The sequence below is a fragment of the Meriones unguiculatus genome, chromosome 9 (genome assembly GCF_030254825.1).
Source record: "Meriones unguiculatus strain TT.TT164.6M chromosome 9, Bangor_MerUng_6.1, whole genome shotgun sequence".
Taxonomy (NCBI): domain Eukaryota; kingdom Metazoa; phylum Chordata; class Mammalia; order Rodentia; family Muridae; genus Meriones; species Meriones unguiculatus.
This window is the reverse complement of record NC_083357.1, coordinates 7,383,239-7,397,998: the sequence shown is the minus strand read 5'-3', so window position 1 is coordinate 7,397,998 and position 14,760 is coordinate 7,383,239. Positions and strand designations below refer to the sequence as shown.

Sequence of the window (14,760 nt, the reverse complement as noted above, 5' to 3'; positions counted from 1 at the left end):
GACATTAAACAGCTTACACGCCACCAAAGATACCACTTCCTTCTTGCCCTGTTATCGTTCTCTTGTTTATCAGACCTTTGTCAAAGATGGCCTGTTTCTGTTTATTTGTCGTCTTATGGTGTCTCGTGATGGTCTTATTACTGTAACAGGGTCTAGACCAACTTCCCTAAGACAGCAGACCATATATTCCTCCATCAGCCCCTTTTCTAGGAGCTCTGGCTTGTCTGTCATTCTCCAACCCACTCAGAAGCCTTTTTTTTTCTCCCTGGTGACTATGACAAGCGGTCATTCCTGATTTGAGCTAGAACACCTTCCCACAGTTGGTGAGTGACATCCCTGTACTGCAAGCAGGAGTGTCCTCGAGAGGCACCACATAAAGAATGGCTGTGTTGGCTGTGAGGTGTACGTTTATAGGAAACTGATCTACTTAGCTATATTTCAACTTATTACTGAACCCCAAACAATTCTTGCATTGCAGAGTAATTGTATCATGTATTTGTCAATTGCCCTCTTTCTCCTAAACTTGTGTCCTGGTCCATGGTGAGAAATTTGTGAATATTTATTTGATGAACAAAATTAGTAATAGTTTCAGTGTAAGCTCCCTTGTGTCTTGTGTTTGTTAGTGTAGTGATGACTTAAAAGATTGTTTTAATGATGTTCTGTCTTACATTATAATTATTTTGGAGCTCATAGGAATGAGAATAACATGAAGGATTAAACACAAATGCAGAGATGCAATACTCTTTCATATGAATTAATTAGAATGGTTTAGGGCTTAGGTTTTTTCTATATCATTGTCTTACTTATTTTTATAGTCATTGTGACAAAATGACCACACAGCCCCTCGAGGGAACTAACGGATTCTTTTGGCTCATGGTTTTAATGGATATCTGCCATTCTGGAGGGGAAGGCATGGCAGAGTTTATGGTTGGTGAGAACTTGCAGTATGATTGTTTATGTCTGGAGAATCAGGAAGCAGAGAGAACAGCGTGGAAGGTGCCAGGTGTCCTATAAGGCCCACCTCAGGAGCCTTCATCCTTTAAGCTAAAAACAAGGTCACCAGCTGGAGACCAGGGGTTCAGACACATGGGCATGTGGCCCGGGTTGGGGGTGGGAGCCTCGTTCACAGTCAATTCATAGCAGTTGCGTTCCTAGAGACAGGAGTTACCAGGGCATCTTGGGTTGGAGTTTGCCAGAGAAGCAGGAGACTTGCTTTCAGCTCCCCATATCTTGCTTTGAGGAAGGCATGTTCTTGTGATTCTACTTCCTCTCCTGGACCTCTGTCAGTTCTTGTGCTGCAGATAGACAATTCTAGCTTTGAGGAGAAATTTTAGCCAGGAGCCCATGTTCGAGTACAGCTGTGCTTTGGCCATTGCTACTCCAGCACCCCCACTTCGGCACTGGTTCCTAATTTTGAACACATTTAGAGCCCCTATTTATGATTGACTTTCACCCCAGTCACTTGCAATTGCTCAGAAGTGTCCCAACTCAAGTCCCACTCCCTCGGGGTGGTGCCAGGGCAGGGGGCCAGTTCCAGGTGACTCTCTTCTAGATACACAGTTACCATGCAGGAAAAAAAAATGTGACCCAAATGTATGAGCAGCATTAAGTGTCCTGACAGTGAAATAGTGCTTTTCTGTTGCTGGTGTTTGTGTGAAATGATCTGGCAAAATAGATGCTGCAGAAATAATGCATTTCTGTGTCTCCCTTCTAAAGTGATAAATGTTCTCAGCTCACCAAGGGATTTCTTGCCAAACGCTGATTCTGCTAACAGAAGGAGTAGGAAGACTCATATGTTCTCTAGTGACAGAGGAAGGCAAAGTGTCTTGGGCTGGCCTTCCTTCTGTGACACAAATGCTAAGAGATGATCATTGAAGGGCTGCATTCTGCCTAGATGCTTGGCTAAAGGCACACTCAGGCTGCCCTTGCTGGCACAGCTCAGCTCCTTCAGAGAGGCAGGGAAAGCAGAGTTGTGAGAGCAAGCATTTATCAAATACTCTGTTGGAATTTGGCTGTTACAATAGGGGTTTCTTTTCAGAAAGTCACTCGTATCACAGCACTAGAGTCCTCTGTAACAGAAGGACCAGAGGGAAGAACAAGGAACCACTGGGATTTATGGTGGCTCATTGTGGGTGGCAATCGTGCTGGGGACGTTTGCAGATGCTTTCCTAGTGATTCTACAAAGCAATGCTGATGGGGGTGGGCATCATTAGCCCTGGTGCTCAGAATGAAGACACTGAGGCTCAAGAGGCTTGGGAGGTTAACTGGCTTAAAGCAACACAGCCATCAGCCTACACGTCAGTAAATCCTCAGCCCCATCGATGTGTCTGGGGGAACCACCTCTTGACTCTGCCTTTTGACCCCGGGTCCTGAACTCCATCTAGGATTTCATTCTCCCCTCTATTTTATGCATTGAGGTTTTCCCCCTCCAGTTCTGATCAGTTCTGTCCTCTCCCCAGCTCTTTTGGTGGCTCCAGATGTCCTACCTACAAGTTCCCAGCCCTCATCACTACACTTCAATGGCCTTGTTTTTCATGGTGCTTCCTCCTTAGCTGCATGTACTTGAGTGACATAAAGCAAGGACAGTTTGCTGAGACACATGCAGCCCCTTAGGCAGACCTTCCTAGGCTCTGCTTTCGCATGCTCTTCCCTGCCTGTCATCCCATGTTCTCAGCCTAATTACCATTCAAGGGTCTTACAAGAAGGGGTTCACTACCTTGCTCACCCTCATCAGGAGTGACCCATGGCATCGCATCCATTGATCCATTGTCCATTGATCCCACAGCACCTATTATGCTGACCCAGAACCACAGGCTTCCTCTTTGTTTATTTCACTCATCGTCACGGGCATGGTGTCTAGGATTCTGCCTGGCTTACCAGAGACACAAAGAGTAGTCTGTGGAACAAATAAATGGCATGCTAGAGAAAGGAGCACAAGCATGGTGGCCCCGGTCTCGATAGTGGGAGAGCAACCATACCTTTGATTTGTGTCATCCTTTCGTGTTCATCTGATATGTGATTCTGGGGACCTCCACATACTTTCCCAATTCCTGAAGAGGACTGATGTACCGAAGTCACTGCTCATGCAGTCAGTCCTTGAAGCCATGCCAGAAGAGCTGTGTGGAAGGTTTCTGGGGAGTTGGTACGGCTTTACTAAAAGCCTTCTTTGGTGCCTTACAGAACAGGAGGAGGCTGCAAGCACAGGTGACTATAGAAAAATCTGCCACAGAGGCCCTAGCACACTTTCTAGCTGGATTTCTCCTCTCCCTTTCTAAGTGTGTTTGCACTAACAAGAGCGGGTGTGGTCCTTCCCTCGTGGCTCTTGTGCTGCTATTTGTAGGCCCTGAGAAGGGTAGAGGCCACTGCCAGCACCAACTTTGTGTCTGTCACATGGCATTTGCTTTCTCTGCACTGCTTTTGGGCAGCGATTGCTCTTGTCATCTGACTGTCCCCAGTTCTTGATATCTGACTCCTTTTCAGAGTCTAAGCTGCTGCTGGCAACAAAATCAATGAGACATGTGATTGTGGGAATGAAATGGGCCTCTCAAAACCAGTCTGAAAATATTTGGGCTGTCAGTCTATTGTCTCTTTATTCAAAAATTGTTCAGAAGTCTGAGAAATTACATGTCAGGTTTTCGGGGGGTTTTAAATCTCTCTCTGAACTTGGACTTTCAGCAGCTAAGTAAACACCTCCTTGCCTCAGCTTTGTCCTGCAGCACACAGGTAACACCAGCTTCCAGGAGAGTGATGAAAATAATGTAGGTAGACACAAGAAATGTGTTCACTGAAGGACTGAACTGACTGATTAGATTCTTCTGTTATCATTATCTGCAAGGATTCTAACCAGACTCAGATTTCCCCTTTATGAAATACACTCATGCATTTTTTAAGGCCATTTTTCTTTTTCCTTCAACTATGGCAGATAGTTTTGCTGGGTATAGTAGTCTAGGTTGACTGTTGTGGCCTTTTAGTGCTTGCAGTGTGTTGCTCTAGGCTCTTTTAGCTTTTAGAGTTTCTATTGAGAAATCAGCTGTAATTCTGATGGGTTTTTATTTATATACATTTTTTTGCAGCTTTCAGTACTTTTTTTGTATATTCAATGCTTATCTGTGATATCAACTTGAGAGTCAAGAGTCAGGGGCATGAGAGGGACTCTAGAGAGATTAGCAGGAAGGCTCTGTAGTGGGGGAAAGGGAAGGGGAAAGTGGTATATTCTGTTTCAATTAAAGACATTTAAAATAAATAAAGAAAGAAAACTAGAAGGGGCCTCTATTTTGTTCTAAATAGAACTACAAATTTTATATCTCATACTTTATATATAATGTTATCACCATAAAATAACTTTTATATATAGATTTAATATAGATAGAAAATAATAGAATGTAGATAGAAAAAAAGAAGAGAGAAATAAATAATCTGTGGCTGCATAACCTGTTGTGAACACGGCAGATATCCTTGTAGCCACACTTATGCAGATAATTGATTTAAAACAGAAACAAGCCAAAGATAACTTGTTGCAAAACACTCTCTACCTTCTCTCTCCCTCTTTGACATGGTTGGGTGTGAACATGTGGGATTCAGGCAATTGTTGGGGTCAGACTGATCTCTTCTTGTGGGTTCCTTTCTAAGGCTTTCAATGCATGTAGCCGCTCTAAGCCACCAAGGGCTTACGACTCATTCTAGACAGTCATGGGTTTCCCTCCCTGTTCTTTAAGATCTTAGATTCCAGCAACACGAAATGTTTCCTGAGAGCAAAGCATTCACCTGTGCCGATTCCAGCAGGCACCAACATCCTGAAAGGCAGGATGACTTCCTTAGGGTGATAAGAAAATAGTATGCGTGTGGCCCATTAGCAAAGAGCACTTGTTGACATGTGAACTCCAGGGAGAGTGGGCAGGTAGAGAGAATGGAAACAGCAAACTGCTGAGTGGTCCCAGATCTGGAATCTTGCCTTGGCACCTTTTGTGCTGAGATTAGTGACTGTAACACAGGTACAAATTGTCCCAGAGGTCAGGCAGGTCAGTCAGGTCAGCAGCTCATTTTCACAGAGAATGTTCAGGGGAGAGATGTAGGGAGATCTTACTGGAAAAGCAAAAGTTAGGTAAGTCAGTTTCCTTCTGGATGACTAGAAGGGAAACACAAACAATGTGAAGGTCAGAACACTGGGGCCTTAAAAGAAAATCAAAAGGGTGAGATGAGGATTCACAATGAAGCCCATTTTTTCTAGATCTCTTGACATCACAGAATCACTGAAGGCAGAGATTCATTTCAGTCTCTCTGTAAACACAAGGCTGGTGTTAGTTTTGTTAAGTTTTTGTATTTTCAGTACTGAATTAGCCTTGGGCATAAAAACCTGCACCCTGCTGTGAACTTTGAAGGACATCTGGAGAGCAGAGGAAAACCCCAGGTCCACAGATCCTGCCTGGCTTTTGAAATTAGGGAAAGTTTTTGACGACTGTCACTGAAGTTTTAGTCAGATAGCAGAGGACACTGTTAACCAAGGTCGGGCTGGCCTGGGTCCCACATTCCAGGCCAATGCATCCTCCTACCCACAGATGGGAGATGCCACCATGAGAGAGCCAAAGGACAGTGTACCTTCTTCCTTGCCTGCATCTCACGTTTCACCACATTGCAGTGTATCATCATTTTCATAATCATTGTCATCATCATCATCACCACCACCACCACCATTATCCTCTTCTATCTGTTCTGCATCAAGCTTTATCCAAAGAATCCACATGAGTATGCGCTGTGGGTAGATCAGTAACATAAGGGCCTGGTCCTGCCTCCTGGGCCACCTCACCTACAGTTCCAGGAAAGATAAGCCCAGCCACTTCTGGCTGGATTTCCAGTACTGGAATATAGATGCAACCTTTCAGGGACCAGAACAGCTTTGATATGCAAGAGGAAGAAGAGACTAGGAACAGAAGGAATAATGATTTCCTGGAGAGATTCAAGAGAGAGGGCCCCAAGAGTAACTCCTGTGATCTTTAGGCATGATCTCAGGGATCAGGGAGAAGAAGGAGCCTGTAATTCCTGGGACGTCACAGGCCCTTGCATACATAGCAGCTCAGAATGTCTATTAAGTATCTATTAAATGTCTATTAAGTAGCACAGCAGATCCTCATCTTGTACCAGTCTCAGGTGACTCAGAAATAGCATTTCTTTCCCAGGATCAGTTTCATTCTAAGAACCTGTTGGCTCTGGTACTCAGGGCAGGGGTCTCAATGTCCAGTAACTTTCCTCTCTTGCCTTCTTTCTTTGCTGGTGTTTGGTAATGGGTGTTGCTGTTGGGGTGAGAGTGGAATTTACTGCTTCTAGAGCCCCAGGCAAGATGCCCCTGCCTCACTGCTGGTTGCTAAGGTTTCCTGTAAGTCTGAGGAATCTGGCAAAATTCTTCTTTACTTCTCTGTTTTTCTTGGAATCTCTGCCTCTGTCCTCAAGACCTAATCTGTCAGACAAGAAGAGCTTTGCTCTTATATTGTTGTACCAGCGTTCAGCCTGCACATTTGAGGCTAGAGCTCCACCACAGAAGCTACACCCTACCCCCCCCCCGCTTCTTTCAGAGCCCAGTTTGATTGCCTCAAAGGATTTAGAAATTGATGAAAAGGGATGTGTTTTGAGCGACACATGGGCACATACTACTTTTCTAGTTGAGTCTTGGGTAGAAGGCTGGCCTCTGCTGGCCAGGAAAAATGGTGCCTCCTTCCAGTTCCCACGTTTGAAGGTGGAGGTGTGGGAATAAAGAGAAGATAGATATTCTTGCCTTGGAAATTATCCTGCCATTAAATATCCTGACATTTATCGCTTAAAAATAACTCACTAGACACCCCAGAATCAAGCTAAAGCATGAGCCCCTTGTTTTTGCTACGTCGAAGCTTGAGGTGAGATGTTAGCAACTCAGTTTGAAGTGAAGTAACATATGATACACAGAGGGTCTGTTCTTCAGCCTTTTTTATAAGGATCTGAGCATCTTGGTGTTTTCACACAGACACAAAAATATTGTGAACTCATTCTGGAATTCCCAATAAGAAATAGCATTTCCTTTTAAAGCTTCTGTTCATGTGGGTTATATCTATTGATATTTATCACATTAGATTTTAAAAGTAAGAAATTGAAAGACAAACTAATTTAAAAGATAAAAAATGTATTATGTAAATAATGTGTTTCATGGACAATAACAGGTAGGAATGTTTTAATTGGCAAGTGTCTTTAATGTTGACTTAAGCAGAGGCAGGTGGGTTCTCACATGTGTGTCTGCACCAATTTGCTGTTATTTGCTAATGTCCTAAGTAGACCCAGTACTCCAGCAACGCACATGTTGTTATTTGCTAAAACCGTGCTATTGGAAAAGGGAGTCTAAGGGTCCCTGGGAGGGTATAAGGACCCTTCAAGAGTTTCTGGACTATTCTTAGAATTGCTGTGTTAAACAGCTTAGTTACCACAGTATATAATTGTCTTCTAACTTAGTGAGTGGTTAGTGCATAAAGTTATAGGTTTTATTGTGATGTTTTGTGTGTGTGTGTTTGTATGTGTGCTGGTGTAATGGCTTATCATGGTTGTTAATTTGTCACAGCTGAGAAGAGGTATTGCCACCATCACCTTGGGCATTGCCACCATCACCTTGGCCTTTGGCCATGTCTCTGAGCATTTTTCTTGATTGCTCACTGCTGTAGTAGGACCTGACTCACTGTTTGTGGTGCTTTCCCTGGATATGTGATCCTGGATTATATCTGGAAACTAGCTGAGCAGGGAGCAATTTAGTAAGCAGCATTCCTCCGTGGTCTGCGTATCAACTCCTGCTTCCAGGTTCCTGCTTGGGTTCTTGCCCTGATTTCTTCAGTGGTGGATTATTAAGTGAAAATGTGAGTTGGAATAAATCCTTTCTGCACTCTTTTCATCCATCACAGCAACAGGAAGCTCACTAGAACAGCAATGAGAATGCACCTGTATGCACAGCAGGAGGACAATGTAGGCACCATCCACCTTGTTTGCTTTTTGCTTTTGTTTGCTTGTTTGGGGTGTGATTTGTTTTGTTTTTTTGCTCTTTTCCTTTCTTTAAGGCAGGTCTCTTGCTGGCCTGAGATTGCAGGATGGTATAGGCTAGTTGGCCAACCAGCCTCAGGGGTAGGATTACAAGTGTGTACTACCATGCCTAGTGGTGATGGCGGAGGGTGAGGTAGCTGCTGCTGCTGCTGCTGCTGCTGCTCCTCTTCCTCCTCTTCCTCCTCTTCATCATCATCATCATCATCATCATCATTCATTTGTGTTCTGGGGATTGAACTGAAATCTTTGTGCTTGCACAGCAAGTACTTTACTGACAGAGTAGTCTCTCTAGCCCCACTGTGATTTATTTATTTATTTATCTATTTATCTATCTATTTATTTATTTATTTTGGTGTGTGTGTGTGTGTGTGTGTGTGTGTGTGTGTGTGTAATATAGTTTGGTCATACTTATCCTATCACTCTCTTTGGTCCTCTTCTTCCTCCTGCTAATCTATCTTCTCTTCCCAAACACTTCCTTCTGTTTTTATATATTTATAAACAGGCTCTACATCTTACTGAAAACATGCATTAGTGAGTAGACCCAGGACCATGTGTACTACAGCATGCAGCAATGGGTTATATCCCTAGACCAGTGTAGTCATTCTAAATAGGGCTTATTTTGCTTAACATGATGATCTTGTCTCCAGGGTATGATGGATTTTTAAAGGAAAAAAAAAAAACTGTCTTAAATGGAGAAGGTGAGGAAACCCGGAGTCATATCAGCCCCTTAGGATATTCTCTGGATGAGCCTTTTGATGAGCTGACAATTGTTTCTTTCCCAGGTGCTGCTTTGGCTTCCAGTCAGAGCCAGGCTCAATTTTCACGTTTCTCTCTGGTTGTGTTAGTAATTGTGAAATGCAACCTACAAGGTGGAGTTGTCCAACAGACATGGTGCTGACAACGTTTTATTTTTATATCCATCAGAGGAAATCACATGTGTGGTTCCTTAGAATCTCATGCCTCTAACACTGCCCTCTCTCCTTACAGAAATACAAAGAGTATGAGAAAGATGTTGCCATTGAAGAAATCGATGGTCTCCAACTGGTAAAGAAGCTGGCTAAGAACATGGAGGAAATGTTTCACAAGAAGTCCGAGGCAGTGCGGGTAAGTCCACTGGCGCCTGCATGATCTTGATCAGAGGCACACAGGCAGCTAGCATTGGGGATGGGCACTGATGTACCCAGCTTGTGCTCTTTGCCCACTGCACAAATGTCCTTTCTTACTTCTTCATTCTGGTAACCGAGAAAAAACAGTTCCTCATTACACTCTTCATGCATGGGGTTCCGAAGCCAGTTTTTCTCCCTTGATATCATGCCTTCAGCACAGGGGCTGCAAAGGATGGGTCCCTGACTGTGATGCTCCCGATAACTTCTCAGGGTCACTAGGGGACATTGTGGTTCACTGGACAGCTGTAAAACATTTTTCAAAAATAATGGCCACAGTGTGGAACCAAATACGTCGTTGGGCAGATGAAGTCTAGAAGTTCTCCTTGTTTCATTAGAGCATTATTGAGATTACAATGTCTGGACTTGTCACTTACCTGGCTCATTTTCATTCTGTTTAAACACTAGTAGCAACATTATCCGTTTCAATGAAGAAATATTGTTTTCATTTGCATCTCTTTGCAAATCACAAAGTTTTAGGGGAGAATAGAAAATAATAGAATAGCTCACTGAGATTTCATATAGGCTACATGAAGGGAGCTGCAGTATCTGTGTTTTTTTTGTCTTTGTTTTCAATGCTGAGTTGGCTTCCTACTTTATTTTTTGCTCTTAGTGCTCAGCTTACTGCTCATTTTTGTTCAGTCTAGGACTAGTAGCCCAGGGCATGGTGCCATCTAGGTAGAGTGGACCTTCCCATGTCAGTTAAATCAGTCCAGAAATCCTCTCATAGATAAGTTCAGACATTTGTCACCAAGAGGATTCTAGATCCTGTCAAGTTGAGAATCAAGACTGACTGTCACACATGGAGGACATATCATCTGGAATTATGACCATGTGACAGAAAACTATGATTTTCCTTCTTGTGTGTTTTTTCCATAGTCTGGTTTGTTTTGTTTGTTTGTTTTTTGCATTTCTCTGTGAGTGCTTGTATTTTTCTTCTTTTCAGTTTTGAAAATTGTGACATCTGTTTGCTTTTAATCCAGCTTTTTATCCTTTCTTCCAGACACTCTTGTGTAATTTCTCCTGTCACTGTGTTGTGTGATTTTTTCTTGGAGAGCTTACTAACATGTTTATTAATTGATCCCACTGCTTCTGCTTCTACCTGTTTGTCCATTTCAAGTTTTGAAATCAATATTACTGCAGTGAATCTTCATGGATATTAACAGTAAATCAAGTAATCTAGTTGGTGGACATCCCTTTAAGGATTTTGCCAATATTCATGTATCTTGTCTTTGTCATAGTCCATGCATTAACATCTGAAGTTTACAAAAGGGAGATGGAGAGGAAGAAGCTATGTAGCTTTTCTGCTGTCACATTAATATGGGACTCCAGGTCACAAGAGTCCACATTCCTTATCGCCTCCACGTACTCAGAATCCTAGGCTGTATACTGCTTTTCTTAATGGGAAGTTCTAGATCTGAAGGCATCTCAAATGTTCTGACTGTACCTTTAAAGTTATTTCTGCTTAAGAAAACATCTGGCCCAATAAGAGTGTGTTAGTTCACAGCCCCTCCAAGTGGCATCGGAGTGCTGTTTTTCTTAATCATCCTTGCATATATGTGTGTGTGTATACATATATATATATATATATATATGTGTGTGTGTGTGTGTGTGTGTGTGTGTGTGTGTATACATTTTATTTTTTGATCTAGGGTCTCTAACTTTTAAATTCCAGTTAGATATTCGATGATATGTATGTGTATATATGTTTGTGCCACAGTATGCATGTGGAGGTTAGAGGTCATCTCCTAGTACTCAGTTCTCTCTTTTTGACATATGGGTCTTAGGGATCAAATTCAGATAGGCAGGCCTGGCAAACAGTGCCTTTATCTGTGATCTATCTTTTGTTGTTGTTTGATGATGATGATGATATTGATGACTTTGAGATTAGGTCTCTCCATGCTGGCTTGGAAGTCACTCCTGCAAGCTTGGAACTCAAGTGATCCTCTGCTCCCAGCTCCCAGGTGCTAGGATTACAGTTGTGTCACTTACCTGGCTCATTTTCATTCTGTTTAAACACTAGTAGCAACATTATCCGTTTCAATGAAGAAATATTGTTTTCATTTGCATCTCTTTGCAAATCACAAAGTTTTAGGGGAGAATAGAAAATAAATAGCCATTCATTCTGATTGTAAAGTTGGTAACAAGAAAGCCCTGGTGTCAGGAATGGGGCACTTAAGGGAGTGAGCATGCAGGGTGCTCCTTGGCAGAAGCATGGGGTCCTGGACATTGACCCTTTGCAGTGTGTGCAACCTTGTAGCCGTACTAACCAGGATTTTAGTCGTGAGGGGCTGGTGAGGACAGCTGAGAATCCCCCATAGCTCTCCTTTCCTCTCAGAGCTCCCTGGAGCCCTGAAGAGTATATGCTTATAGGTTTGCTGAATGCATGACGCACCTGGAACTAGGCAATTATGCCATTTTATGCCAATCCTGGGAGTTATCATTGTCCTAGAAATGAGCAAACAAGCTGAGCCACATGAAGTCATTTGCCTAGGTCACACTCAGGCTCGTCGGCGTTGAGGTTTTCCATCCTCCAGGAAAGCGGACAGCTGTGCTGCATATTCCTACAAAGCCTAATGCCTGACAAACGGAAGGCGCTCCATCTTGCCTGGATAAGCTCTTTTCCATCTTGTGAGCATGTGATAGAGAAGGAGTCCTGAGGCTGCAGGAAGCACCTGGATGGGGACAGGAGGGAATAGGAGCCCGCTTCAGCTTCTCTGTGTTGTAATTTTGAAATCATTTGTTTTAGATTAGTGGAATTAAAAACAAAAGTATTTGATATAGCTGGTGCAGTTTCTTTGAGAAGAGAGAAAGTGGTCTGTTTGAACTGAAACGTTCCCAGGATAAAGCAGTCTGCACACACCGAATTGTGAGCTTTCTGTATTTCGAGGTGAATAGCCAGACCCTTTGGGAGCAGAGTGGATGCTGCCACATCTTGGGAATCACGTTCAGCATTTTGCGGTTCTCTTCACTGAAAGGCCTTTTATTTTTGTTGTGATACTGACCCGGGCTTCGTGCCTTCCAGGCGGTGGTCTTTCACTATTCTATAGCTTCCAGTGTTTTTGATCTGTATTCATTGGAGATTGGCCTCATCCCCACCGTGCCCTTACACCTCCGTTGGCCGTATTTCAAAGTCACGGGGCATCTGGAATGTACTGCTGGCTTATGATGAAGCCAAGGGAGAGGTGACTGGTATGCTTCCGTGTTGCAATGACAGCTTGCTTTCTGAGTAGAAAGCATCTGTTTGAGGTCTGTGGGCGCTGGAGCAGCCACAGACCTCAAGTTTGCACTGGAACTGCCTTTTGCAGTATTGCGCTGGAATGGTCCAAGCCAAAGGAAGCAGACTCTTTTGCCAGGAATCTCACCAAGTGGACAATGGGTGAGCAGCAACAAAGCAGACTTTAGGACTGGCATTTCCCTAACTCCTCTGCCCCACCCCTAGTAATTTACATCAGATTAGAGCCCTGGGGTCCCCCCTTTATCCTTGATGGTGCCCTGTGCTGATTAGTCAAATATCACTTCTCACTGTGATTTAAGAACACAGACAAGGAAAACTTGTTTTCTCAAGCAGTACGAACAATGAATATTAAAACTACCGCTGACACATGTGGAGTGCCTTGAAACCGGCTTTGGCTGACGCAGGTAGAGTCCATCAGCACCGGGGAAGCCCGATTCTGGAAACCCAGCCCGTTAACACACATAGCCTGTCATCTCCAGACTGTTGAACAATGTTGTTCTTTTTCTCTGTTTCTCTGGCTTGATTTCATCATTCTCCACCATCACTTTGCCCAGTGATTAGTTGAATCAGAATGATTCTATCATGCTCAGGCCCTATTTGAATTCTTCTCCACTATGCAATTATCCTATCATAGAAAGTCCTATTTTCTGCCCGTCAGATGTCTGAGGTAAATGTGAAACCTAAAGTGGCCTGCCCGTTATATAACCTCTGTCATAAGGCTGGTAATGGATGGCATGCAACTCTTTTTTCCCTTTGGACTAGCAAATTATAAATAACCTTAGCCTCCATAATTGCCATTAACATAATGGTGCCATCATTATGACAGCTTTTCTTAATTCTATTTTCTAGCAGATTTTAATGCCAGCGGTGGTTTGAATAATTTTTGTAAATCCACTCAGAGGCTAGCTCCAGGTTGTTTGAAGGAGCAAGGCTACTGCTTGCTGTTGTGCACAGCAGTTGAGCAGAGGCATTATTTCCCGATTTCCCTATTCAAACATGTACACACTACCCAGCCCTCAGTTGATATTGCTGAGCAGTTGGTACCAAGTTTCTCTTGCCTTTAAATGGCCAAGAAGTGGAATCAATTTGCTTTTAGTTCATTAGCATCTCAAGGAGCCTCTCCAAATGCTGGATTTAGCAGAAATAATATGCACCTGTCTCCTGCCAGTGGCACATTCCCATTGGGGCATTCTATAAGTGACACCTGGACTCCTTGTCTATGACATAAGTCAGAACTTATTTGAGATAGTGAAAGAAGGCAAATTTGGCATGGCTCCTCTATTTGCTGAGCCACTGAATTAAGAAGAGTGACCTGCCTCATCAACAAAGGGAGTTCCAGGGTAGCCAAGGCTATACAGAGAAACCCTGTCTTGTAAAGAACCCCCCTCCCCAATAAAAGTGCCCTCATTCAAGGGAAGGAAGAAAGTGATGGATAGGCTATTACCTGGTCTTGGTTATGTGGGCAGACAAAATCCCCAGCCTTTGTCTTTCAGATCTGGCCCTTCAATGGGGGCAGCCAAAGCTGTCAATCACCTGAAAGCATTTGCTCCAGCCCCAGGGACCTCTGACTAGGCAGAGCTACTGTGTAGAGTTTGTGAGTCTTTAGGCACACCCTCATTTCTGAAATGTGTTATCACGGCTTTTGCCCTCTGTCCGCCTTCACCTTCTGGACTATTTGGGCAGGCCTCCATTTCCTCAGGAGTCCTGGTTTCTGCAAAGGACAGGTTTGACTTTATGCTGAGTCCTACAGTTCTTAGACACACCCTACAAACTTAAACACATGTCTGGGAGAAAGGGGTGGAGTATACATTTTGGTAGACTATGAAGCAGGACATTAAATATTTAATTTACTGTTGAAATAATGTGAAGTAGCTGAGCTTCAGTGAGGATGGGAGACATGGAAAGAAAGTTGTAACTACACTCATGCCACAAAGAGTATGTTGTTTTCAAACCGTTGGATGAGATGCTTAATAAATTCCCCCAAACACCTATAGCTCATAGACGTAAATAAACCTAATCCTCTCACACTCGCTTTCTGATTTCCATTGGTAAAATGAGAAATTGGGCACTTGAAAAGTGTTTTGCTTAAAAACGCACACTCCTGCTTCTTGGAAGAACTAAAGGAGACTAGACTTTGTGTTCAGGTCTCCTTCCTCCAGCTACCTGCTGTTCATTGTGGAACTGATTCCTATTATGGCTGCGCAGTGGAAAGTAATTGCCGTTGTACAGTAATTCAATTTCAGCGCATTCACGCGTCACTTCCCCGATAGGAGCTTATCTGGAGAAACCTCGGACTTGAAAGCTTTTTATCTA

The 14,760-nt window shown here is 43.4% G+C and overlaps 1 protein-coding gene across 2 annotated transcripts in view; it reads left to right on the top strand.

Moving 5' to 3' along the window:
• Nucleotides 1–14,760, top strand: part of Cacna2d3 (calcium voltage-gated channel auxiliary subunit alpha2delta 3) — an 804,670-nt gene that overhangs the window by 173,021 nt on the left and 616,889 nt on the right. For both annotated transcript variants that reach the window (XM_060390773.1, XM_060390772.1), the window contains exon 3: nucleotides 9,034–9,150. In XM_060390773.1, the coding sequence (XP_060246756.1) occupies nucleotides 9,034–9,150 (117 nt within the window). The remainder of the gene's footprint in view (nucleotides 1–9,033; nucleotides 9,151–14,760) is intronic.